General features: G+C 40.7%; 2 protein-coding genes and 1 long non-coding RNA gene across 5 annotated transcripts in view; 1 reads left to right on the top strand and 2 right to left on the bottom strand.

The window, feature by feature from the left end:
• The window catches only part of LOC111266148 (EGF domain-specific O-linked N-acetylglucosamine transferase), a 13,037-nt gene extending 7,889 nt beyond the window's left edge, over nt 1-5,148 (bottom strand). Inside the window, exon 1 of the mRNA XM_086970798.1 lies at nt 4,875-5,148. The gene's annotated coding sequence lies outside the window, so the exon portion shown is untranslated. The remainder of the gene's footprint in view (nt 1-4,874) is intronic.
• The window catches only part of LOC111266147 (uncharacterized), a 25,008-nt gene extending 350 nt beyond the window's left edge, over nt 1-24,658 (top strand). Inside the window, exons 2-20 of one of the 3 annotated variants that reach the window (XM_022843347.2) lie at nt 7,359-7,602; nt 8,388-8,680; nt 9,915-10,223; nt 10,691-10,873; nt 13,182-13,305; nt 13,909-14,168; nt 14,542-14,747; nt 15,127-15,359; nt 15,693-15,876; nt 17,266-17,649; nt 18,522-18,654; nt 18,980-19,137; nt 20,425-20,707; nt 21,180-21,288; nt 21,512-21,726; nt 21,910-22,077; nt 22,503-23,289; nt 23,520-23,656; nt 23,881-24,658. In XM_022843347.2, coding sequence (XP_022699082.1) covers nt 7,359-7,602; nt 8,388-8,680; nt 9,915-10,223; nt 10,691-10,873; nt 13,182-13,305; nt 13,909-14,168; nt 14,542-14,747; nt 15,127-15,359; nt 15,693-15,876; nt 17,266-17,649; nt 18,522-18,654; nt 18,980-19,137; nt 20,425-20,707; nt 21,180-21,288; nt 21,512-21,726; nt 21,910-22,077; nt 22,503-23,289; nt 23,520-23,656; nt 23,881-24,183 — 4,713 coding nt within the window. In that variant the 3' untranslated portion in view covers nt 24,184-24,658. Of the gene's footprint in view, nt 1-7,358; nt 7,603-8,387; nt 8,681-9,914; nt 10,224-10,690; nt 10,874-13,178; nt 13,306-13,908; nt 14,169-14,541; nt 14,748-15,126; nt 15,360-15,692; nt 15,877-17,265; nt 17,650-18,521; nt 18,655-18,979; nt 19,138-20,424; nt 20,708-21,179; nt 21,289-21,511; nt 21,727-21,909; nt 22,078-22,502; nt 23,290-23,519; nt 23,657-23,880 lie in introns of all 3 variants that reach the window. The other 2 variants (XM_022843346.2, XM_022843348.2) reach the window with 2 other exon arrangements.
• Nucleotides 22,814-24,664, bottom strand: part of LOC147752722 (uncharacterized) — a 6,248-nt gene continuing 4,397 nt past the window's right edge. The window contains exons 2-3 of the long non-coding RNA XR_002683902.2: nt 23,084-23,263; nt 22,814-22,904 (exon numbers count right to left, since the gene is read on the bottom strand). This is a non-coding gene — a long non-coding RNA (uncharacterized LOC147752722). The remainder of the gene's footprint in view (nt 22,905-23,083; nt 23,264-24,664) is intronic.

The following is a 24,664-nucleotide window of genomic DNA, read 5'->3' as shown; positions in this document are numbered from 1 at the left end:
CTGCCATGACAGAGTAACTGATTGTCGTCGATAAAAACTTTTGTACGGATACTGTTTACAACGTAATCAGATGTAGGTGACTGCGCTGCCGCGCGCCTGTCACTACTTTGCGATAGCAGTGGCTACATTCGTTGTCTCCGACTAATTTTATTCGAAGGCAGACGCACAGCACAGCGCTACTAGTCCTCATCCGGTCGATCAAACAGTAAGCGGCTGACAACGGTGCTGGCGAGTGAGTTGCTAGCGGTGGGTTCTCTCTACCAGCTGATCGGCCGATGGGAAATCACTATCAGAAATAAATAATAATTACAATTTTAAATAGGTAATTTAGCAAGAAGAATTGTGTAAGTCGTATCGACGTAACGTCCGTTACAAATTTATTATAAACCAATGAACGAAGAAAAAACAAACAAAAGAACAATCCCCTGTTTATTTCCTGCTTTAAAACTTACGAATGTTCAACCACTAAGTTTAGTAAGCACAAGGCGCTACCCATTTAAGCACCACTTCGAGGCTGATCTTTTTGGGTTCAACAACAAGAACAATAACAAAGTGAGGGTGAGAGAGTCAAGCAGATCGACAAACGCTGTTGTTGTGTTGTTGTTATTGTGGTGTTTGGTTGCTAGCGATGTTTCAGCCGGTGCGTTCTGGTTGCCAGGTTGTCTATGCCTCGCCTGTTGCTTGAAACGAGTGAGAAGCCTGCTTGCTCAATCGAGCGATTTTCGTCGTCTGGTCTCAGGGGATGCAAGCCAATGTGATGTATTCTTGGGGGACACACTGCTTACGCGTTTGTTGGGTAGTTTTGTTTCTGTGGCCATATAGGGTTGTTTGTTTTTATTATTAATTGAGAATGATGGCACTGCTAGTACCCGCTGCCCGCGAGTGCTGATTACTGTGAAGATTGACGTTATTGTTGAATGGGTTCCTTTGTTTTGACTGGTTTCGTTGTGGTGCTGCGTATGCAGCGCATATCAACTGTATATCACATTTACGTGTTCGTGTAACAAACATAACGGTGATATATCGAGTATTGCTGATTAGTTTCTCAAGTGTCATTAGATCTCCTTGCATAAGGAACTTTTTCGGAAAGCGCGAAGCAACTTGCGGAAAGAATCGTGATCCAGTCAAGAAGAGAGCTCTCGTCATTTCAACTCTATTTTTGCTTGACGGGCGTGTGTATATGGGCTTGTTCCCATAGCTTCGATGGACCATTTGGAAGGTGACTTGACCAGTGCATCGCCGTGCTCTTTTTCGCCGAAGCAGAATTATCCATCTAAGAAGCAGCATGTAACATTAAAGTTTGATGGACATGTATTCACTACTATGGTTATGACTCTGTCGTTTTAACGAAGTAACTGCCGCCCTTTATAAGGGTTGATTCCTTCGAAATTGTACTCGGTGTCATTCTATTAAGGCTGCAGAGTTGCCGACTTTTGTGCTTCGAACATTAACAAACCTGTACTCAAACAGCATCATAACATGAGATACCAATGTCCTGCGGAGGAGCGAGCTTGAATTATCACCAAGTCTACCTAGATTAAGCGTTGTCAGGTGCATAATAAAATCGGACACAACGATCACACTGAAAAACAGATATGAAACGGCGGACAGATAGCGGAGACCAGGACAGGTCTGGCGATGAAATTGAGCCCGAGAGCACGAGCAGGCGTGGTAGTATGAGCCGGAAGCGTATACGAAATATCTCGGAAAGTAGCGATGATTTTGAGGAGCAACTGCCGAAGTCTATCACTGACAAAATCAACATGAGCGACGACGACCTCGTATCATTATCAGTTCGCGACCTCAATAAAGAACTGAAAGGTAGGTAGATGTGCTTTCGCTAATGTTAAAATAATAGTTATATTTAGAATATCACTATAACACGAGAAGCTTGTCTCAAATATTGTTTTGTTAGGGTTATGAGCATGTCGATGAGCACTCATATGAACTTTTTTTATGTGAGCAAATCACAAGCATTATGCAAACTACACAGTTTTTGTTTCGAAATCAAAATTTCTTCTACCAATACAAATTTATTTTTATTGACTATTTTATTTGTTTACTAATCAAATATTGGGTTAATGTAGATGTATAGTTGTTAATTCATATTTAAGATCAATGCCATAACGATACACTTGAACACCAAATTTTTCCAAGGCATCGAAACAGTTCCTGAAAAACATGTGTCGCTATCTCTATTTACTTCAGGTGCCGGACTGACTCGTGCCGAGATAATGAAAATGAAACAGCGACGTCGAACGCTAAAGAATCGCGGCTACGCAGCCAGCTGTCGCACAAAGCGTATCGAGCAAAAAGATGACCTTGAAGCTCAACGCGCCGAAGTTGAACACGAGATCGAAACTCTTCGACAGCGGAACTCATCGGTTGCTCAAAATCTGAACAGCATCCGCGCACGCTACCAAGACCTCGTGCAGTATTCGCAAGAGCGGAATATCGCTTTACCCAAAGAATTCCTTGAACTGGACGTTTAGAACATGGCAGACCCTTATACGACCACTACTGTACACAGTGGTGCTTTGTATACCAGTGAGAAACCTGAGCGGTTTTCGTTGTGTTCAAGCTGTGTTTTTGACACGCGAGGTGTTTTATTCGCTTAATTCTGTGTCAGAAATCGGCTGACTTCGACAACATATTACAATGATTATTTCTTGATGTGGATTGGGAGTCAGTCTCATCAACGCATCTCAGTCAACGCATTACGGCTGGGCTTGCGATGATTCGATCGACTGGGGTACAGAGTAGTATGCAGGCTAGCCAGCACATCTATATATATATACACGTTGTTTGATTGACAGCCCACTTAGATATGAATGATGTGTTATGTTTTTTTGAGGGTAACAGAAAGACTTATGGGAGGTCATGGCTCATGGATGTTACATTAACGTTTCTAAATGCTTTATCTATAAAACACTAGCTAGCACAGTTATTTACGTAGAAAGTTTTGCGGATTTTTTTTTGTTATTTCATAGCTATGGAATATCTGCGTATATTAAGTTTTTGCGACTAGCGGTTCACACGATTGCGTTTTTTAGAAAAGCAAGTCTAGCGGAAGATTTAGTTCATCAGCGTCTTTTGAAGGTGCTGAATAAGCCCAGAGGATTATTTTCAAGCAGCACTAAATGAGCGAGTTTGAATTACATTGAAGGCACTTGAGAAATAGTGGCATTAACGTAAATTACCTCAATAGTCTTTAAGGGTCGGGGACATCGAGCATACAAACTGCACATATTAAAAAGAGATTTAAAAAATATAATAAAGTTCCCATTTTAAACATGCAATGTCTGAAAATTATTCATACCTAATTGAGTCATTACATAAAAACGAAATTGACCTATACAAACATTTATGAAAGTTTATGGACGTATTGACACGTGTTACCTTTTTGTGGGGTGCATTTATAACTTAGAGAGCCTATAACTAAGAGCCTTTGTAATTCGTTTGTTGGAGCGTGCCTTACTTGATGCTCTGCTCATCACGGAAATGAATCAATGTAAATCGAGACTATAATTTTGTGAGAGACGTTGCTGTTGTAACAATGTCATCTCCTCTTGTATATAATCTGTATATATAATGTAGTGAAACAAATAAACGAGAACGACTATTACAGCCAAATCAGCTTGTCTATAGCGTTTACGTGTGGTAAAATATACCGCATCCAAGTGAGCATTTAGTCACTTTTCAAACTTATAAAAAATGTTAATGCAATAAAAAGTTGGCAAATTTTATTCGTTCGATGTCAAATAGGCGATATGCTAATATCCAAAATGGGTAGCTGCAGAAGTTCACGTAATACTATATGATTAGCAACGTAAAACCACATAAACATATATCCTAACAAGAAAGGTAATTACGGATACATTAAATTTATAAATCTCTATCAAAGTTATTAGTATCTGGGTCTTCCCTGATGGCCTCATGGGTTTCTATGGGGGTACATAAGTCCAAAAGGGCTTACGAAATGATCAAAGAAACATTACAAAATGCACTATAAAGTATTAGGGACTAGGTTATGCGTTCTCTGGGCCATGTATCGTGAGAAGACAGCTCTCCTGTCCAGTGTTTATGACACAGTTGTAAGTTGATTAAAATGTCAATATATTGGTCTCATCAGTGATGATCTGGTAGATGTTTACAAGGTATGATTGAGATAACTGTTATGTAATTTTCTCTAGTCCAAAACATATATAGATTTAATACTAAAAAACTTGGTATTTCTCATATGATTGTTTGCAGACGATTACATTTCTACTGAAAAATACACTATATAATACTTCTACTTCCTGACTTACTGACTAATATCGCCATTCTATTTTAGTAAACAGAGAACACATTCCAGGATATGCTGCGCTCAGGGCTGCCTCTTCTTTACGGAACGACTGAACGTATCCCATTTTTGAGACCTCTTTGAAGTATTTACGATAACCAGAAAGCGTCAAATGATTGCCGTCAGAGAGTTAGTCAGAGCGTTTGGTATAGGCATGTATGGTGTGGGCTGAACTTAATGAAGCGGTTGATGGCATCAACAGCATATTATGCGAGAATCGCCCCATATGGGTCAACTACTAAAGCTTTTCTATAGCAAATGCATAGCCATTGAGAACCAGGCAAATAGCGGTCAGCATACCATATCTACGTATATAGTACGCATACGTGTACAATATGATATTTTGAAATGATATAGGTGCCTTAGTCAAGTTTGAAAAATCTGCTTCTCTGTATGTCTTGGTTAATTGACCGAAAGCACATAAAACACCATGCAGCTTGCCACCAATCTGTGCCGTGATGTATTGACTGCTATGGAAATACGGCAATGCTTCAATCCAATTGAATTCGGGAAAATGATTTTTGCTCACTTCTCAAAGAAAACGGCTCGCGGCAAGAAGTGGTCCCACATCACCATTTCCCAGCGCAGATTTGTTGACTTTAGCGAAGTTTCGTACAGCGGCAGCGTTCACTGTTACTGATGCTCTCTTCATTGGTATAACCGCTTGTCACAGGCGAGATATGTATTTCTAGAGGTACTATAGGTTACGTCGAAGAAAAAAGGATGTCACTACAATAAACCGCTACAGCAGCAACCATGGTTGCAAGCCATCGTTGTCCTGGCACAAACAAGCAACAATAATGGTGGACAAGACGAGGCACGGCAATAAAATGGTAATGGAGGGAATACAAGACGCCGCTACCTGCCTCGGTTCCAATTTCGACCTGCTCTCACAACTCTCGATTTCGACTTACTCTCACCCCTTTGAGAGCGCGAACCGTTTATAAGGCGCATGTATAACAGTAACATCGTTGCTACAATCGTATCATCTTGCCAGTGTAGCCTACCGCAATAGCAGTAGCGGCAGCCTTCTTTACGCCATGTTTTACATAGAGAATATTAATTGAGCGGGGTGGGTGGTCAAATTAAAGCATGGCTGGCGACGGAAAAGTAAAAGCAAGCCTGAGAGGTGATCATAACGAACAAGATCGCATCGGGACGGGGACGCAGTCAGAGTTCGTGGTGTTTTGTTTCTCGAACGGGTAATTCAAGCAAGATGGATAGCCGCTACAGTGACAAGTATTGTAACGCTGATAATACCTTCGGCTATAGTAATCGTACTTGTAGCATCGAGTTGAAAACAAACAGCGCGGCAAGCAGTTTTTTGTGGTAGTAAATGGTGAATAGGTGACGAAACCTTTCCACCTATCATTCTGATGAGCAGCAGCCCTTGGCTATTGGAATTAACGATTATGGCTGGAAAAGACACGTCGTAGAGACGATACAAGCGCTGACTATTTCCATCTTAGGAATAACTGTCCCATTCGAATTCATTTCCAACCTCTGATCTTTACTAGTTACAATGACGACAAGTCAGCGAGATTTAAAAGTGCGGCGTTTCTAAAATTGCGTGAGATGTACAGTTCTAGTCATGCTCAGGTCCCTAACTAACTAGATTCGCGCTAGTTAAAGGCGCTTTGCTGGCACTTGAACAGAATAATTCGCCAGATCTATAGACCCCTTGCTGAGAAGTTTTGCCGCGATTCTGTAATCAAGCGTGCCAGCGTGCCAACGTGCATTCACCCAGTCAGCATTCATATTACTTCAAGTTGCAAGTGGCAGTCGTGACGTAATTGTATCTCAGCGTACCTCAGCTGCTAAGCCTTCTCTCTCTCTCTCTCTCTCTTACCGAACAAAGGAGAGAGCGGTAAGGCTCGAACTGCGGCTGCTAGCGCACTAAATAATTATCGGTCGTTATAGACATAGACAAGTAACTAAGCGAGCGCTAGAGCAGGGAACGTATTGATGCGACTGCTGTATCCACCCATGTGGTCTCTAGAGTGCGCGACCGAGTTGGCTTCTAATAACCGTAGCAGAAATAGTAACAGGAAACAGACGGATCAAATTCAAGCTCAGTGAGGTTGTCCGCCTTCGTTGGTTAGGTTATTTATCTATGTTCAACTAGACGGTTTAGAATGTGTAGTGTGGCTTTTTCTAGTTGCATCGTAAGAATGGAAGGTTATATTGACTGCTGCGTTGGGCGCGTTTGGCATAGTGGTAATTCCCCATGTTAACGGATTTCGAATGATGCGTTTCGTAAGAGCAGGCATACCTAAATACTTTGTTTCGATGGCCATTAGAAAACGGGCTTTTCGCAAAGGTGCCTAGTTTTTTTTTTGCTTGGTCACTGAAAATCAATGCAACTAAAATAGGCTTGTCAGCCGCTACAGCCGCAGCTATCAGTAAACGATGTTGGTGGCAATGATACGATTTTCAAAACTGTAATTTTTGTCTACATCGGTTTTGTGTTATGTCGTTTAGCATTGATCTGAGTGAGTTTTTGAGGGGAGAATACGCTCGCATTGCCAGCTCCCGATAGTTCGTGGTCATCCATTCTACATACTTGCGTCGTTGAGCTTAATGCTTCGTGTCCTGTTCGTTGGCAATGTAGTACTGGACGGACACTCGTGTTCCACATTACATCTGTGATATTGACAAGTGGAAGCCATTAAAAATTGTTGGATGATTCAAGCTTACCGGTTTACATTCAGCTCGTATAAACGTCAGACTAATTATATGATTGCTATGGATGCGGTTACTGTGGTAGACTTCCTCGGATATGAGTAGCGGTCTAATAGGGTACCGAAATGCTAACATCGGTGAGTGCGCTGTTGATACGCGGTGATTTGCAAAACACCCTTATCGCCAGGTGACTTCTACAAGGAACCCTTGTTTGCCTATGTCGTGCTCGGTGCGCGTTTGGACCCCCAGTGGTGATTAGTGATCCTATATGACAATACTTGGTCTTGCAGTCGGCTCATATACCCATCGTGATAATCATGTGCCTTTTCAGAAGCAGCGCTCGCTGTCGGACGCTTCATTTGGTCCCCGAAATGTGGACAGTGGTGATGTGACAAGTCACAAAGACGATTCCAGGCCGGCTGACGGCAGCTGTAGCACCACGATGAATGCTCCACTTGATGTGGAACTGTACACCATCCGGAACGTGCTTCGGCTGCCTATCGGTGTGACCATACAAAAGGCTGTCTCGCACTCGACTCATTCAAGAATAGCGATCGCAGCACTCTGCTCGAATGGTAGGATATTTTTAAGGATTTTCTAGGAGTTTACTTGCATTACTTGTATTAACATGCATGTCGCAAAGGCTTGAATGGCTAAACCTCAAGCTAAGAAGGCCCGAAGTCGATAGTTCAAGTCGCGACAGTGACGAGTGTGACACCCGAATAAATAGTAATTATTTTATTTATTATTATAATTATTAAGGCAGCAGCAGCAGCAGTTTCTACATTTTTGTTTGTTTTTTTTCCTTATTTAACATGTTTAACGTCCGTATGCATAAATAAAATACCGTGGACTCGCCTGTAAGCGACGAGATGCTAATTGCATCGATCACCTATCAAAAAGTATCAGAAAATGACCGATACTGACTCATCGCAAGAAGGGAGTAGCTGTCCATTAGACGACGAATTGAATCGAAGATATTGATTTTTGGAAGCAATAGTTTCTTATTTAAAGACAAATGTATGATTTTTGGCACACTGAAACATTTGAACGGTTAACACAGCATGTGCTATTGTACGCTGTACATCAGACATACGTTTAAAGTTTTCAGTAGTCAAATACTCGAGCACTACAGTACTTCTCACCACAACAAAATAGCTTATTTTTAGCATCGTCGTTAAAATGTAATGTTCGGAACAGTTTTCATAAACCACTATCATCTACAATGTGCTGCAGTAATTATTCACGAATGTTTCCTCTAGAAACCTTTTGTAACTAGAAATGATCTAACTACTATTTTACGTTAGTGATTTATCTATTCAACTATCTATTCATTATCTGTGTGGTTGCGGTGCTACAGGGACGGTAATCGCGTTCACCGAGCACAATGGACGGCGTCGCATCAAGCAATGGCGAGCTGGAGACAGTGAAAATCTGCGACTATTACTGGATCCATCATGTCACAATGTGGTGCTTATATCGTCATCTGGGGTCATACAGCTTCTGGCCCTCGTCACTTCGCCCGCTGTGCAGCCTTTTCAGACACTCCAGGGAGAGGTAGTGTTCTCAAAGCATGCCAAAGGATCGGCCCTAACAGATGCGTGCTGTTGGGAGACATGCACGGGCGTTCCAATGGTTATACTGGGCTTTGAGGTAGGAATACTGGGCAGTCAATGTAGAAAATAATGCCAATGTGGAATTAAGAGAACAAAAACGTTTCAACCTACTGTTAAATTTATCAAAATTGTGCGGCATTTTGACCTCATCCTTAATGAATTCACTTGTGGAGGAAACTTCAAACTTACGAAAGATGTTAGCATCTTATATTATTAAGTTGTTTTTTCTTTACTTTAGATACCTTCGCATGCCTGTGTATTAACATAAGCTGAATTAAGTACTGAATGTATGAACCAATGCCTGGAGGTGTGAAATACCTGGAATTCTTTGAGGAAGATAGTATGGAAACCAAACTGACAAGCATCACTTTAGTGTAAAAATATTTTATGATAATTATCATCATACCGCATGTTTTTCCTCGCTATACACAAGCTCTCTGCCTGACTATTATAGATTATTTTTACGTGAATCATTCACTTGACATAATGTCACCCGTTAAAATTATGCTCCGTAAGGAAACCTTTAGGTCTTGTTGCTTGAGGGCGTTACCTGCTAGATGATCGCCTGAGATCTTTTGTACATTAGATAATAGAGAAGTACAGTCTAAACATCGGTAGGTTATAATATGAGGTTGCTGAAGAAAGGAAGCACGTGTGCTAGTTTTAGAGTCGCCAGTTTCTGTTCAGCTATCGTAGTCTAGGCCATCGTGTGGTTTTTATCATGCCAATCTTAGATAACTTGTTAAAGTTCAAGTGGGGCCTTCATGCATTATTTGGTAGATTATTTTTATGGATTAAATTATTTTTATCTATGTTGGCTTTAAGATATTAAAGGTCCCTTTTTATTAGAATTTAACGTTTGCGGTTAGAAGATGAGTGATTAAGTTAGATCTAAATTCCGTTCCTCGATTATCTACATTGTGCTGCTAGCGAAAAAATAAATCAATCTATGATGCTACGCCTCGCATTCAGAACACACGTGAATCGCATGGCACCAACCCTACATAACTTAAGCACTGGAACAATTAGATGTTTCACTTAAGGCAAAAATGATACCTGTCCAAATGCTTTTTATTTGAATGGATCCCACTTCCTAAGAGTGGGATTATCTTTATTAGTGCCTAATACATAAGTGTTATTATTAAGCAATTAGCCCTGTAAAATCCCCAAATTATTTACAAACAATATTTTTTTTTCTGTATGGTCGATAAAGTTTTACATATCTTATATTAACCTCTTGCCTAACCTTTGATCTGTATTCACCGAGACAGAATCGCGATCTGCTGTTTGTGGAGATTTCGACGGGAGAAGTTCTATATCGAACGACTTCACCATTGCCAATTGATTCGATTTTGGTGTGTCATTCGGACTATCATCGACATCGGCGTCTTCTTGTAGTGCAGACCTCTTTCGGACAAAAAACGCATTTGTGCATCGAGAGCAGAAGCGAGCCCCGCATTGTGTTTCCACCTGATCACCGAGTGGTATTCTTGCCATTGGGGAAGTTCAACGTCGATGTGGAACTCTCCAGCCAGGGTGACCTTGTCAAAGCATTTAACAAAAGGACGTCGACACTTTCCGTAAGTGATTCTTCTCCTCGTCTTCCTAAATCTTTTTTCGTACAAACTTTCTTTCCGCTGTCTTTATAATGTAGTTACCGGCGATTTTTTTGTGGGTCTCCGGAATCGTTACTTCGATATCGCATCAACGATTTACTTCAATAGAGAGGGTAAATTAGCTATTGAAATAGTGGCATCAGGCTCTACTGTACTATTCTACTTTAGTTACTTTGCCTTTCCGTTTACCCCTGTCGGTGCCCAAATTCCGACAATTCAAGAAGAAGAGGCAAAGAAATAGACTAATATAACGATTCCGATCTACAGTTAAATTAACTGCATATGTTTTTCCCACTTTTTTTCTGTGTCAGCGCTTACTGTCTTCTAAATCGATATAATATCAGTAAGGATATGTATTTCAGATTTAAGATCTATCCAGTGAGAAAAGCGTATAGAGCACTGATGCTTGAAAATTATTGGGTGTTTTACAGGTGTACGATAGTGACGTGCTTGTGGGGGAACCCACGCATGTTATCGATCTTTCCGAAAAATTCAAGTTGCCAAAAATGACAGCAGGATCATTAATCGTGATGTGGCAGGACTTAATGTATATTTCTTCTGAAACTAAACTTTATCTCCTTTCACAGCCGCCAGCCAGCATTACCTCGAAGAAGGTAATGTTTGTTTGAAATACGCTAAAATGCCAGGCGCGTCCAATGCGTTTTGTATGGACCCATTCGAAGTATGCATGCGCATGGTCTGAACCAGTCTGTAACAGCTACAGTCAGTCTCTACAGATGTAAGCACGTGTGATGCCATTCATAACGACTGTGGCCTTGGGAGTTTTTGGCACATGTTTCTAATGTCTGCAGGTGACTAAACCGTGTTATGTCAGATACCTTCATAGGTAGGAATATACAGCTTAAAGTCAAAACACAGGAGAACTATACGACCCATTGCCAACGACCTACACGAAAGACTGCATTTCAAGGTTGTTGTCAGGCAAGCTGTTGAAAAACTACGCCAACATTGCCCTAACCCACGACCACAGTGAAAGCTCTAACTTTAGTTACTGAAGCTGATAACAACTACCCAAAGCATAGCATAATTGTTTTCCCTCTTAGTTCACGTATTGAATTGGGAAACACCTTCTGAACCTATATCTACATAGGTCTAAATATGTCGTCTGAAGAGTACGGCGCGCTGGAATGCCATGGCAGTCTGCCTTCGGCTGTTTATCTACAGTCTTTTTGGTGTTCTTATTGAGCTAGATCACACGCACTTTTCACTTCAAAGAATTAAAGCACTAAGGAAGTACCATTCCATTTACCATTGTTGCCTAGGCTTAACACGAGCTTGCAACCTAGGCTTTAATTCATGTGTGTGTGGGCGCATATACTCAATGTCTATCTCGCTACCACCGATCTTACATACGTGAAGCTATTAAGAAAACCAACACCTAGGGTGAGCGGGTGAACACAGTGAGCGGTCGTATGCTGTATGTCCCAGGTGCTCTGTTTCAAATTCTAGACAAATGCGTTACCCACTAAGCTATCGCGGGGATTGTCTAATATGCTAAACCTAAACTAATTCGTTACGCTGCACAGACAAAGAGATACACAGGATAGCACACTACCGCTATTACGCCACCTTAAGACTGATTTCCTGGTAGACAAAGGTGTGTTTTCAAACTATGTACTATTAAAGATACAGACGAGCGCGAGTGTCCTTAGCCATAACGCCGAATGCTTGTCGAGCTCGCAAAATGCCTCATGAGGCAATAATCTGCACAGCCATTGATGATTCAGTAGCTGTCACAGAAGGCAGGTCTTATAATTTGTCATAGATTCGGTACCAGACGCGAAATTTAGTAATGGCAAAAATAATGGCGGTAGTGCTCATGTATTTGTATAAACGCATATTTGAATAAAATCTTGTGTATATATCTATAGTATTTATAGGCGTTTTGCTTTTAAATTATGTTGCCCGCGAGTCGCAGGATTCACGTAATCATTGCACAACCGTAGCTTCTGTGCTATCTCTGATTAGAACAGAGGGCTTGAAGAATGCGCGGAAACGACGATATGTTTGTATTCGTAGCTCGGCGCCGCATGTTCGACGCCGAGTGTGTGAGGTAGATAGCTGGACCATGACGAGACAGCCGTAGATTATAACGGTTTGATAGAAAAATGTGTGACAGACGAAAACGATGTCCAAGGTAAATGGCCAGCAAACATAATTGTGGTTATTGAGTGCCATATTCTGACCCTTATGACTAATCTGAACGGAAGAGAAAGTCGTTGTGTAATGTAAGTCGAAAAGAGGTGTTACTCTGACGCCAATAATTAATATATGCTTATCAATCACAGCGAAACTAGTTTTGCTGGTTTCTAATCGAGAAATTTCGTCTGTTTAGGATACTAGGTGATATAGCTAGTCGTTCGTGCAGCATAGTGGTGACCTAATAAGCGACAACAACATAAATGAGAAGTTATTTCTTTTATGCGCACTAAACGGTTATTTTGGTCAGTATACTTCTAAATGCATTTGCATTTAACACAAGTTAAACAGTTTATTTGTTTTATTGGAAGATAAAGCCGAACTTATGCAGCATAGTTAGTATTACAACAGCAAGAAGAACGAAGGCATGTTTACCTCACAGAAAATTTGGGATTGATTTAGTAGCGGTCTGTGCATTTCCTGCTGGGTGGGTGCTAGCTGTACTCATTCTGAACTGTTTCCCTCTGGAGCTTACCAGCCTATTTCCTGGTGTCTGGAACACGACTATTTTCAGTAATATTTGGAATCTATTAATAATAAATTATTGAATATTGTTTATGATAATAAGGTATGGCAGGACGAAATAAAAAAAAGCACTGCCGTTCTCAAGCATACATAGTTCATGCTGGAGCAGAACAGGTCAAAAAGGCGAAATGAGTAACCGGGTGTGCCTCGCTTATTCATTGGTCTTTATTTCAGCAGCAGCAGCACCAGCAGCAGCAGCAGGATAAGGTTTCCCCGTTGTTAGCTGAATACAATATGCAAGCGTCAATTGTTAACACCCACGCTTCGCTTTATGCGACGCCAGATGTCACTGAAGCCAAAGGTTCGTCCCGCCCTTTGCTTGTATTGCCGCTGTTTGCGTTGACGTTTCAGCCTTTTGTGCTTTGGGTAGAAGAAAAACTCACAGTTTCAGGCCAAGAAACGTCAGTTACACTGGCGCTAAAGACCGAGGGCTTACTGCTAAAATAATGGCTGCATTTTAACCATAGGAATTTATCCCGCAATTGTGATCAGGATAACACTGACTAGCCCTTGTCTGCTTTCCCCATTCATACTGAATAAACACTTAAGAAACGTATGCAGTCGAAGGAGACAGCATCAAAATTCATTTGACACTGAACAACATGTCGCTAATTAAAATTTTCTACGAACCAAAGCGATGTATGTGAACAAAGCAAAAATCACTATTAAATATATAGTACGCGGCTTGTATTTGAAAATAAAGCATTGACTATAAATATAGAGGTAACGAAGCAATTTACATTTACGCACCTCATATATGACTAGTTAGATAATCCTACGATTGTGCATAGGTGGAATGAAAGTAATGTTATACCATGATGATGCGGTACATCTTCTAATATTACTAAATTGTTGGGATTTGCTTTTTGTATTACATCTCTCTAATAATCTTGTGCCATGTCAGAAAATGGATGCAGTTCCGTAGATATTGTCCCACCCGCAGTGTTCGTTACAACACGAGATTCAATTCAGTTACTCGCCCCAGCGTGCAGCCTTCAAAAAGCATTTGTTCAGCTCGCGACGGAGTCCAGTACTGCTCAGTGTGAACATTTTATTAACCTCTTTCCACGCCTGTCGCCCTTACGACTCTATGAAATGGCGGCCGAAATTGAACTTCGACGAAACAATTTTACGAAGGCCATCAAACTGTACCAAACCTCCAAGGTAATTCTCACTAGAGATACTTCATGTACTTAAGTCTGCTTTTCTACGCTGACTGAATAATATCTTCTATCATAGTCAACAGCGTGACAAAACAGATAACTTTAATAATATCCAGTTATCGCTTCTCAAGCAGCGTTTTACGATAAAATGATCCGTAGTAATGGAACCATTCTCTAATCAGTTATTTAACCCTAACTTTAAAAAATCGTTAAGTTTCGTTATGTTCAATATTGCTTCGGTATGCTGGCCCCTTCTAGCATAAAAGGAAGTGCGTCCACGTCCGGTTTCGAACCTAGGGCAGCTCACGTGTTACTAACGTTAAATTAGAACAATTTTTCTGTTGTCCTGTCACCGAACGTTCGACGCCTCGCAGTGCGGTCAACTGAAGCGCATCGCACATTTCGTTTCGTCAGGATCACTAGCGGAGTTGCTAGCCTATTCGCAGGTCGTTTTTTCAACCCGCTGCCACGAGCTTCAACAGGTTGACCGACCACATCTCGCCAATTTCGCCGTTCTCTGTTTTGTGCACCAACTACTCGAGAAGCATGATCAGCGAGAGGTTATAACGAATGCATTCAGGTAAGACGTTCAATAGTCGACGGATTTGAGCGGTGGATAGAGCAAAACGGAGGCCACGTGTGACTGCTGACGGACATGATGATAGTAGTGAAGTGTTTTAGCTGTCGTTAATACAAATATGATTAGAGTGACTTTATATGAAAAAAAATCGTGTTTACTTAAGTAAGTAATTTCGTTTATTACATGCATTAGGTAACATTCATGCGCCGTTGGTAGGTCTCGGAAGCCACAACGAGATTTTTCGCAAAGAGAGGTTTGGCCTTCGAAGCCACCGCATGTCAATTATGCACATCGTTTGTTTCACTCTACAGCCGTTTCTACCTGTACGTATCATTTAGAGATTGACTTGGTTTTATTTGTCCTTCTTGTCATTTCGCAGGACATTTCTAGTCGACAACGTATACTACAGTGATATCGTCGTTATTCGGACGTTGTGCAATTTTAAGCTTTACAGTCTGCTGAGTTATTTTTCACGACTGCATAACCAGCTCGCGCTGATGGCCGACTTTCTCTTCAAGAACCTTCAAGGACCGTCTGACACACAGGTCTGTCAAAGTTACAGCGCCGCCACGCTAAAACAGGAACAAACCGCCATTCAGGAATGTCTTACGGGTAGGTATCTTCTGTGTCGCTGTGCAGCTCTTCTGTCAGGTCACAGAATAATATAATCATTCATGTATGAAACGAGGCGAGCTTTGGCAATGTAACTGTTACCTTCCGTAGACCTAACTGACCTAAGAACGATACGATGTCACGTAAATGGTTTCGCAAGTTGTTTCTTTCTTAGATTATTTAAGTGTCAAAGAACCTGAGACACGTTTAAAGTAGAACTTGTGGGTTATCCAGAAGTTTAATAATGTATGAAACTTTGCTCAAAAGTAGTCTATGACTCAGCAGACTTGATAATGCTAATAATAGAATTTCCGGCATGCATTTGTCACACAGGTCATCCGGAAATGGTCCTTGCTCTTTGCACGAGTCCTGGTCTACTCGCTCGTTATCTAAGAACCTGTTGCGATCTTCTACAGATCTCTGACTGCACCCACAAACTAGCCGCCCTATTCGATCCGTCCAAACCGTGCAATAAACTCGCCATACGAAAGCTTTTTCTTACGCCAAAAAGGCAACGGTGAGTGTGCTAATGTGATCGGTTATAAATGCTGGACACAACCATTGTATCTACGCATATATTTCTGCGTTGTCGTTGATGAAATTTTATTATATGGCCATTTACTATACTGCATTTTCTTGGGCTCTGTTAACGTTGTCTCTCTAAGTATTCTTACGCATTACGTATAACAGGTGCATACGATTGGTACGAGCACTTGAAGTGCCGTATTCCGTGCTTGAACAGGACACTGAACTTGCATTCGGCGGATTTGAAAAGTGCCTTATTCAGCCAACGGCCGAATGTACGAGGCGTAGTCACAGCACTTGTATTAGCCATGTTCACCAGAGTTACATTATGGTTCCTGATGACGCTTGGGTACCATCTGCTCAATTATTGTTAATAACCCGCTTGGTCAAGGTTCTTTATTTTGTCAACCGTTCGCCAGCATGGCTCTATATATTCACAGGTAGTGTATATACAGTTGTTTTCTAGCCTTAATGGTTTTCAAATGGCTTCCAGACTGCCGTTTTGTTGTTGTTGAATGTTTAACAAAGCGCCCTGAAATGCTGTTATTGACAGTTCAAGGACAAAGCTTTTCGTAGGTGTCTTCGACCTTCGACGCCATAGTATGCGTCCGCTTGAGGTATTTGACTCTTCAGCAGGCTGTTATTTTGGACATTTTGAAAAGGTTGATAAGGATATTCTTCAGGGATATCAACGATGGACATAGGACGAGGCAACAGATATGTTGCTTACAGCAAATGTTGCAAATCATGAGGCTTTTCTTAGCGCGTTCACCTAGTGCATACAACGGAGTTCAATACGTTGGACGTTTGTCGTCAGAATACGCACTGTCAATTTTAGCCAAAGAAGAAAATGAGTTTGGATTTTATTCATGCTTCATTCATTAAGCATAATTATTCTATGTAGATAATCCCGCTGACTCGTAGTGGACCTTATACGTCGTATACTAAAATTGTTAAACATTTGTGAAAGTATATGTAGGATTTCTAAATCCGAATAAGTTAACTTGAGACTCATATTAACTATTAATACTAGCTGAAAATATCAGGCCGAGATTTCAAGCCATTTGAGGAGTGTCCAACTGTTTTCAATTACTGGTCAGCCGAACTATACAAAATCCACCATGAAATTTATAGCAAATAGACTTATAATATATATTGGGCTTTCAATCACTGCTAGATTTAGATGAGGTTCTCCTTGTTTTTATATTGATTATTCAAAAGCGATTTTCACATCTTTGACTGACCACTGGCTATGTATGTTGTAACTATGTCCCTGCCTCTGATATTTAATCGGACCAGATTCTCACGGTATACAATGGTCAATAAAATTGATTCACTTGTTGTATTAATTAATTTTTGAATGTATTACGTTTTTTTCCAGTTGTGCCAAATCTGAAACATCGCTGATCTCAGCGGATTCGCTCGACGCCTCGTCTCTCGACGCGTCCGATGATCCATCGTTGGTATCCGAGCAGGACGTCCTTAAACTTTTTCTTTTCGTTCTGCTGCTCCTTAATCGAAATGCAGCACAAGAACAAAACGATATCAGCAATGGTAATGCCTTTAATGGCGAAGGGCATAGTAATAACTGGGAACATAATAATAAACCAGAATTCCAGTCGGCGCTTATCAGAGTGTTTGAGTTCCATCCGCAGCCATCGCGAGCCATCACCCCAGTTGGCATTCACTTGGCGGCCGGACCTTCGTATGCGGCGTTGTGTGCCCGCGGCAAAGCCTACGTCTGGGGAACAAACCGCGCTGGACGGTGAGTTTTATCATAAAGAAAACATTCCTCCTTTATGCGTATCGTACAATTGCTTATGATCGTATATAGTTATAATATACTGTATATAATTATTTAGTAATCAACTCCTTGAGCTGTATTCAAAATGAGATATTGTATGGTCTCTTAATAATATCAATCTGATTTTGTTGATATATAAGATATCAATAGAATTGTGTCAAACTTTTTTATGTATTCAGTTTCATTCGACCTTACAGGGCACGAATGTAATAGTAATTTTTAAATTTTATATATAATTATTACATAATTTTGAAAATGTGCTATCGGTTCGGTTTATTGGGTACTTCACCTATTCACATAAGCTAAGAGAGTATGTTTCGCATTAGATGTAACAGGCACAGTAGGAAAAAGCTTCCTGAAAGGCTGTCTTAGCGAACATTAACCTCCTGGATGTTTTTACTTAGTCATTACATTAATAAGCGAATTTTCACTCTATAAGACGTCCAGACGAGTTTTATAAATGTGGAATAATTTTAAAACGAATTCGAAATTCGAACCCAATGTATTATTATCTTCTATTGTTCGACCTATTATACTACATATATGATAGTTATCCTGTGGTTAAGCCTTATATAAGTAATCCAGGCCTACACGAATTCAAAATTTGATACTAGTGCACAAATGTATGCGAGGCCACGCCATTGGGTGGCGAAAAGCATACCTAGGTGTTGTATTTTAAATAAATTGTAATTTTTTGTCAAACTTCTAAGTATATCTTGGAAGAGAAGTTTATCATCTGTGTGTTTATCGTCAAAATTATTGTGTTTCTTAAAGAAACGTTTGTTTTCAATTTACTCTGTGCTATTTCTCTTTTGTTCATTGTCATTCACCAGCTTCGGCGAAGGTGAGCCTTCGTTTGGCGAAACGATAAGCCCACAACGAGTGTCGTATCTGGACCTACTTCGTGTGAATGTCACACAGGTGGCGTGCGGCACCATGCACACGCTGTTTCTTACAGACCACGGGGTAAGTCCAGCTTTCAGAGATAATTACGAAGAATATAGATTGGTTTACAGATGATGACGACTTAGATGATGCTCTTCGAAAAAGTATATGCAAGAAATTACTGCGTTCTAAAATAACAGCTGATGTTGCCGATGCTGATTTCATGGACGACGCTATCTGTCGTATAGGTTTAAGAAGCGTTTCACTGGATATACATGGTGTTATGATGGGAAGCATTCAAAATTGTTAACCTTGTGTTGTATCATTAGCATCCTTCCTAGCAACAGCGAGGGATTAATAGCCACACGATTTACAATAGGCCACTATTTCTATTGTGGTTCGTTAGGTATTTGCATCAGGAGCATCAAACTTCGGACAATTGGGCCTTGGTTTAGAAGTTCGCCGTTCTCAGCATCCTCAGTTAGTGGAGGCTTTTCACGAACATTCGGTTAAACAGGTTGTTTGCGGGGCATACCATTCGATGGCTCTTACGCACGCGGGCAAGTACGTGTATTACCAACGTTTATAACGTGTCAATGCATTATAATCGTTAACTTCACATGTGCTGAACTCAAAATTTTAACTGTATTTAATCGTAATTCTTAGGAAATGAGTAATCACCTTAGCCACTATACAAAATATAAAAATCGAATTTCCTCGTGTTAACTAAGTCACAAACAACGTTACAAACATACTTGATGTTAAACAAAAATTGATGCGTGTAAGATACAATTATGTAGAATTTACCAGATTATTAATATTATAAGCAATAGAGCAGATCTAAAATACAGTTGTATTCTATTGATATACTTTACGCCCTAGCACTTTTTTCTTCGACATGCGAAGCTTTTGTTTAAAAAAAAAACATATTATGTAAATAGGTACAGTCTGCTCGTGTTATGGAACAAACAGTTTTTTTTTAGCTACCTAGGATACAAGATGAAGTGCAAAGAGAATATTTTTCAATATCGAAACGAAATTAAATGGGGTAGACCAGAGTCTTGGCAGTCACGGGCATAATCGTTAGATTGTAGGCGGAAGGGTGTGACTCTCCAGCGCTGTTCCCGCTGGGCTTCGGAGCTACCCATCATGAAGTTCGTTTTATCTTATTCAGTGGTATCGTTCTGCTGTTACCGGGCGGCGAGAAAAGCCAAAGTTGAGTCAAGCTTCTACCGCTGTTGTTGCTATCATCATTCAGGCGTAAGATTATATTTTTTTTAAGGGTGGAACGGTGGTGTATGCCGATTAATAAGGTATAATAAGCCAGTGAAGCATCAGAAGTTTTATGGCGTTGTTGCATGGAATTATTTAAGTGTTTAGCGCAGACCAAGCGTATTTCTCATATTGTTGAGCGCCTATATCAAAAGCAGGTCTTGCTTGATGAATACAATGCCATATTCGCCAGTTTAGCTTTGTTTTTTATATTATCTTTTTCAAGATTCGTTTTCGAAGCGACAGTTTTGATTTCTATGTGTCTCGAGCGAGGTACTTCCAAAGCTCATAACAATATAAATAGGATTGAAAAAGATGGTCTAATATGAATGATTATATGCCAAGCGGTGCCCATAGTTTATTTTATGTTTTGTTATGGGTGCGTATGTAAGCCGCAGTCCCATTGGGGTTTGACTTTTGAGATTGTTATCCATTCTACTATTATTTGCGCATACAAGAAGCTAACAGTTCTGCTTCAAGCCCCGCTATCGACATACACTAGGTAACAGGGGTAATTATATAAAAAGAAAATATGTATATATGTGTAAATGATATGTTGACGAAAATATTGTTTTTCAGAGTGTTTTGCTGGGGCTGGGGTGTTCACGGCCAGTTAGGCCAGGGTTCTACAAATGATTATTTTCTACCAGCCGCTGTGAAGGGTTTCCCAGCGACGCCTATTCAGGTAGGTGCCGGGGGAGCTCATTCCATCGTTTTGTGTCACGATGGCCGTGTTGTGGCCTTCGGATGCAACGCCTTCGGCCAATTGGGACTCGGAAATCGTACGAAGTTCTCCAGACCACAGCTCGTCCGTTTACCAACAAACAGCATCTCGATGATCGCTGTCGGATTTTTCCAGACAGTGAGGGTTTTTAGAATTCAGTTTAAGTTTTGATTTATGTTTTGCTATGGGTGCGTATGTAAGCCGCAGTCCCATTGGGGTTTGACTTTTGAGATTTTTATCCATTCTACTATTATTTACGCTTACAAGAAGCTAACAGTTCTACTTCAAGCCCCGCTATCGATATATACTAGGTAACAGGGGTAATTATATAAAAAGGAAATATGTATATATATGTAAATAATATTTTAACGAAAATATTGTTTTTCAGAGTGTTTTACTGGGGCTGGGGTATTCACGGCCAGTTAGGCCAGGGAGTGAACACTCTTATAAGAATAAATTTGACTTAATTTTCATTAACAATAAATGTTTCATATATTATATATATATATATACATTTTTATTTTACATGTATGTCGTATCTATTCGTTCATTATACGCTATATAATATAATTTTCGCATTCGCTTCGTCCGACGCTTACTTTCCTTTAAGTATGCGCTATCAACCAAGCCAGCATATCGAATCTATACTTGGGGGTGCAATCCTCAAAGTCTACGGCTTCAGGCTCAGTCGCAAAAAAGATTTCGTCAACAGCAGCAAGGTAAGAAGTCTTGATTCTTTGTCCTAAATCAACGTTGACCGAAGCATTCTTAAGGAGGATTACTCTTGAATGTTGTGTTTACAGTATGATCAATATAACTGTTCGTAACAAGAGTAGTAACTCTTTAATCTATAATTTGACTACTGTTTGAGCCTCTATTTACTTTTTGATTTGAAGAATAAAATACTTAAGTAAATAATGAACGTCTTTATCAACTTCACAGGTTCAGGTAATGCTAATGGAAGCAAGGGTTCATCAGATGATTCGTCTAATCCGATGGCGTACTTAAGTCCGTCACTCTTGTGTGATTTGAGCCATGGGGTGGCGTCAATGTCGGCGGGATATAATCACGTTGCATTGGTAACGACAAGAGGCGAGCTACTCACAGCAGGCAGGAACTCTGAAGGCCAGCTTGGCCACGGACATCGAAAAGATATTGTAAGTAGCAATAGGCATGTACAAGCGTTAATGTTAATGACTTCTGCTACACTTTACCTGTTTAAAATGTAAGTGGTGGGGAAACCGATGGTTACTTCGGCTGTGTTGACCATTATCGTTCGCCCAATGCATTCCTCAAGGCATTCGATTAGCCCTAAATAAACTTTGGTAATGTCTTAACAGGCAACTCCAACGGCAATATCATCCCTGGCTAATCGGCAGATGGTGTCGGTGGCATGTGGTAAAGATTTCACCCTAGCCGTGGACAATACTGGCAAAGTTATGGCCTGGGGTCAAAATGATTCAAGCCAGCTTGCGCTTAAAACCGTAATACATGTTAAGGAACCCGAGGTAAGTTACTCTAAATAAATGTAAGCTAAATCGGGCTAACAGCCTTACCTGTTATTACTTTTCGTCTAGATCTGTTCATTGAAATTTTATTTAATTGCCACGGTGTAGAAGAAAAAAAAACAATATTAAAGCTTGCAGTTTATCTGTTATAAATGAAGTGATTCCTGTTCTGTTCCTTAATAATTTCTTTCTGTTTTTGTTCAAATTTAGGCTAATTTATTCCGCTAAGGTACGAAAAAATCTGCATAATAGAGCGCTTCGATTGCTTTAAAACAGCCTCTGCTACCTTTCATTATCGAAGGACCTGGATTTAAACTAGTGGCAGATGCAAACAAATTTTTTCTTCTTATGCAACGTAATTTTTTATTCATTCCATTTCATACGTCCTAAATATTTAAACATGTTAATATTCTATTTTTACTCAGGCTACGAATCGCGTGATCATGGTACGTACCGCCCGGCGAGTCATCAATATACCCCATGTACTGAAACATGGTGAACTCAAGCCTGTACCCTGTTCGGGCCTTCCACCGGAGGTAGCTCAAGCCCATATTCCGAATGTGGACATCTCTGAGATGGAGATGTCTGCCCGCCAGAGGCTGTTCTTTGCGACACATTCAGAGCGCCTGCTTAATTGCCCTCCCCTTAGCCTTATGGACCCCACTCCGTATGTTGGTGGGGCAGCCCTCCACGCAACTTTGGCAATCTTCCATTCTTCGTACGATTCAGCGTTAATGCTTGAGCATTGTGATTCCTTGGGTGATCACCAGGCAGCGGCCAAAATCGCTCTCTTGGAGGGTAGGTTAACTAAGGCCCTTGAACATCAGCTAAAGGCAGTGAAAAGGTGTAAAAACCCAAAATCATCTCTGAAAGAGGTGCTCGATTATTATTGCAGTCGGGTAGATGACACGATGAGTTCAGAAAGCATCAAAGCATTCCTAAATTTAGCCATCACTGCGTGGATTGAGATGTTATTCGATGTATCAGAACTAGAGGCGATACTTACGACTCATTTAGATCGCGTAGGACTTGCATTGGGACTGCTTCTATTCTGTGACGCCAAGGCAGTGGCCGAAGTCTGTCTAGGTGTTGAGGGGGTCGCTGAAAACTTTTCTCCTGAGTTTAACGAACGTCTTATGGACCTAGTCAACGGTGCTATGAACTCGCCTGAAGGAGATGTTGCCGCCTGTCAAGGAATTATTGAAGTTACTGGTAAATCAATTCATATTATAATTAAACTTTATGGTCATGTTTAACGTAACACAGTTTGTTAATAGGAATAAGAAGCAATCACAATTAAGAGCTCGAGATTCAGTAGCTGAAATCTAGGTATCATAACTTGCGCTTGACACTGCTAGATCTTATGGATTCGCCGTAATAGCTACAATTTATTGGTGCATCTTATCACAATTTAAATGTTTTCTTTTTATTGTACTACGTAGGTTGTGGTAAAATTCTAGACGATATTCGCCGAGAGGACGCGATGACTACGTCTTCTTCGGAAAAGTTTCGCAAGAAGCTTGCATCTCAGGTCCGCCAAAAAATTAAGCAAAACTCTATGCCACCTGCACCCATTGTGGTAAGCTACTAGATGAGTAGTTCGCGGTAGCTGAGATGTCTCACGATGTGTTTTTCACCTGAACGATGCGCTTCTTTGCTACATGCCCACATTTAGTGAATTTTGCTGCCATTATATACACACACACCATAATTAATGTTGATAAGATATATGGATAGAAATTCGGACTTGTCACAAGCTATTTGAACACAATTACTAGAATACCTCCACCCTTTCTTACGTAGGTCTCTTCACTGGACGCTAAACGTCTCGTTCAGGCTGCAGGTGGGCCCGCAGTGGTCTTCTCATGTGGCCATCATGCCCCCTCGAGCCAAGTCGAACTTAGCTCTTTGGGGACCTCGTTGCCATCCGACCAGCTGGATCGGGTCACATCTTTATACGCTACACAAGGTCGTCCTATTCCCTTAGCTTGTCCTTCTTGCGTCCTTGAGCGGTTGTCTTCGTCAAGCCTACACGAGGACTCTGCCACCTCTATATACGCAGCAGCGACCGCAGCAACTAACAGCACACCGGCGGCTAGCCAATAGATAAATGTGTTGTAGGACTTAATATTTTTTTAACTTAATGTATGAGATTTGCTTCTCGCTAAGCCCAATAGAGCAGCAGATTTAGGAAAAAACAGTGTTCGTGTCTGCATAGGTCATGCGCTAACGTGCTTCGAATTGATTCGGTCAAGTGAATTGGGATCTCTGTTGATTCAGTCGATTGTGATAATAGGCGGTTTGACTTTATAATATAATTCTTAACCCTGACAGATTACCCTTAGACCCTTGGAGAGATGCGCTCGCCTGCGAATACAATGTTTTTATTCTGTAGAGTATGTAAGTGCTTGCCAGTTATAAAAGACGGTGAGCATTGATTGTCAAGACTACATTCGAATTTCCGGCTCTAATATAATAGCAGCACCTAGCACTCGCATCCTGTTGTCGGGGGTTGATTATTTCTTATTACACTACGCTTAATATCATTGTTATTATCAAAAATAAACTTTACATGAATCTGTACAAT

This window comes from Varroa jacobsoni, unplaced genomic scaffold (assembly GCF_002532875.2).
Source record: "Varroa jacobsoni isolate VJ856 unplaced genomic scaffold, vjacob_1.0 scaffold_1059, whole genome shotgun sequence".
NCBI lineage: Eukaryota > Metazoa > Arthropoda > Arachnida > Mesostigmata > Varroidae > Varroa > Varroa jacobsoni.
This window is presented reverse-complemented; position numbering and strand designations above follow the sequence as displayed.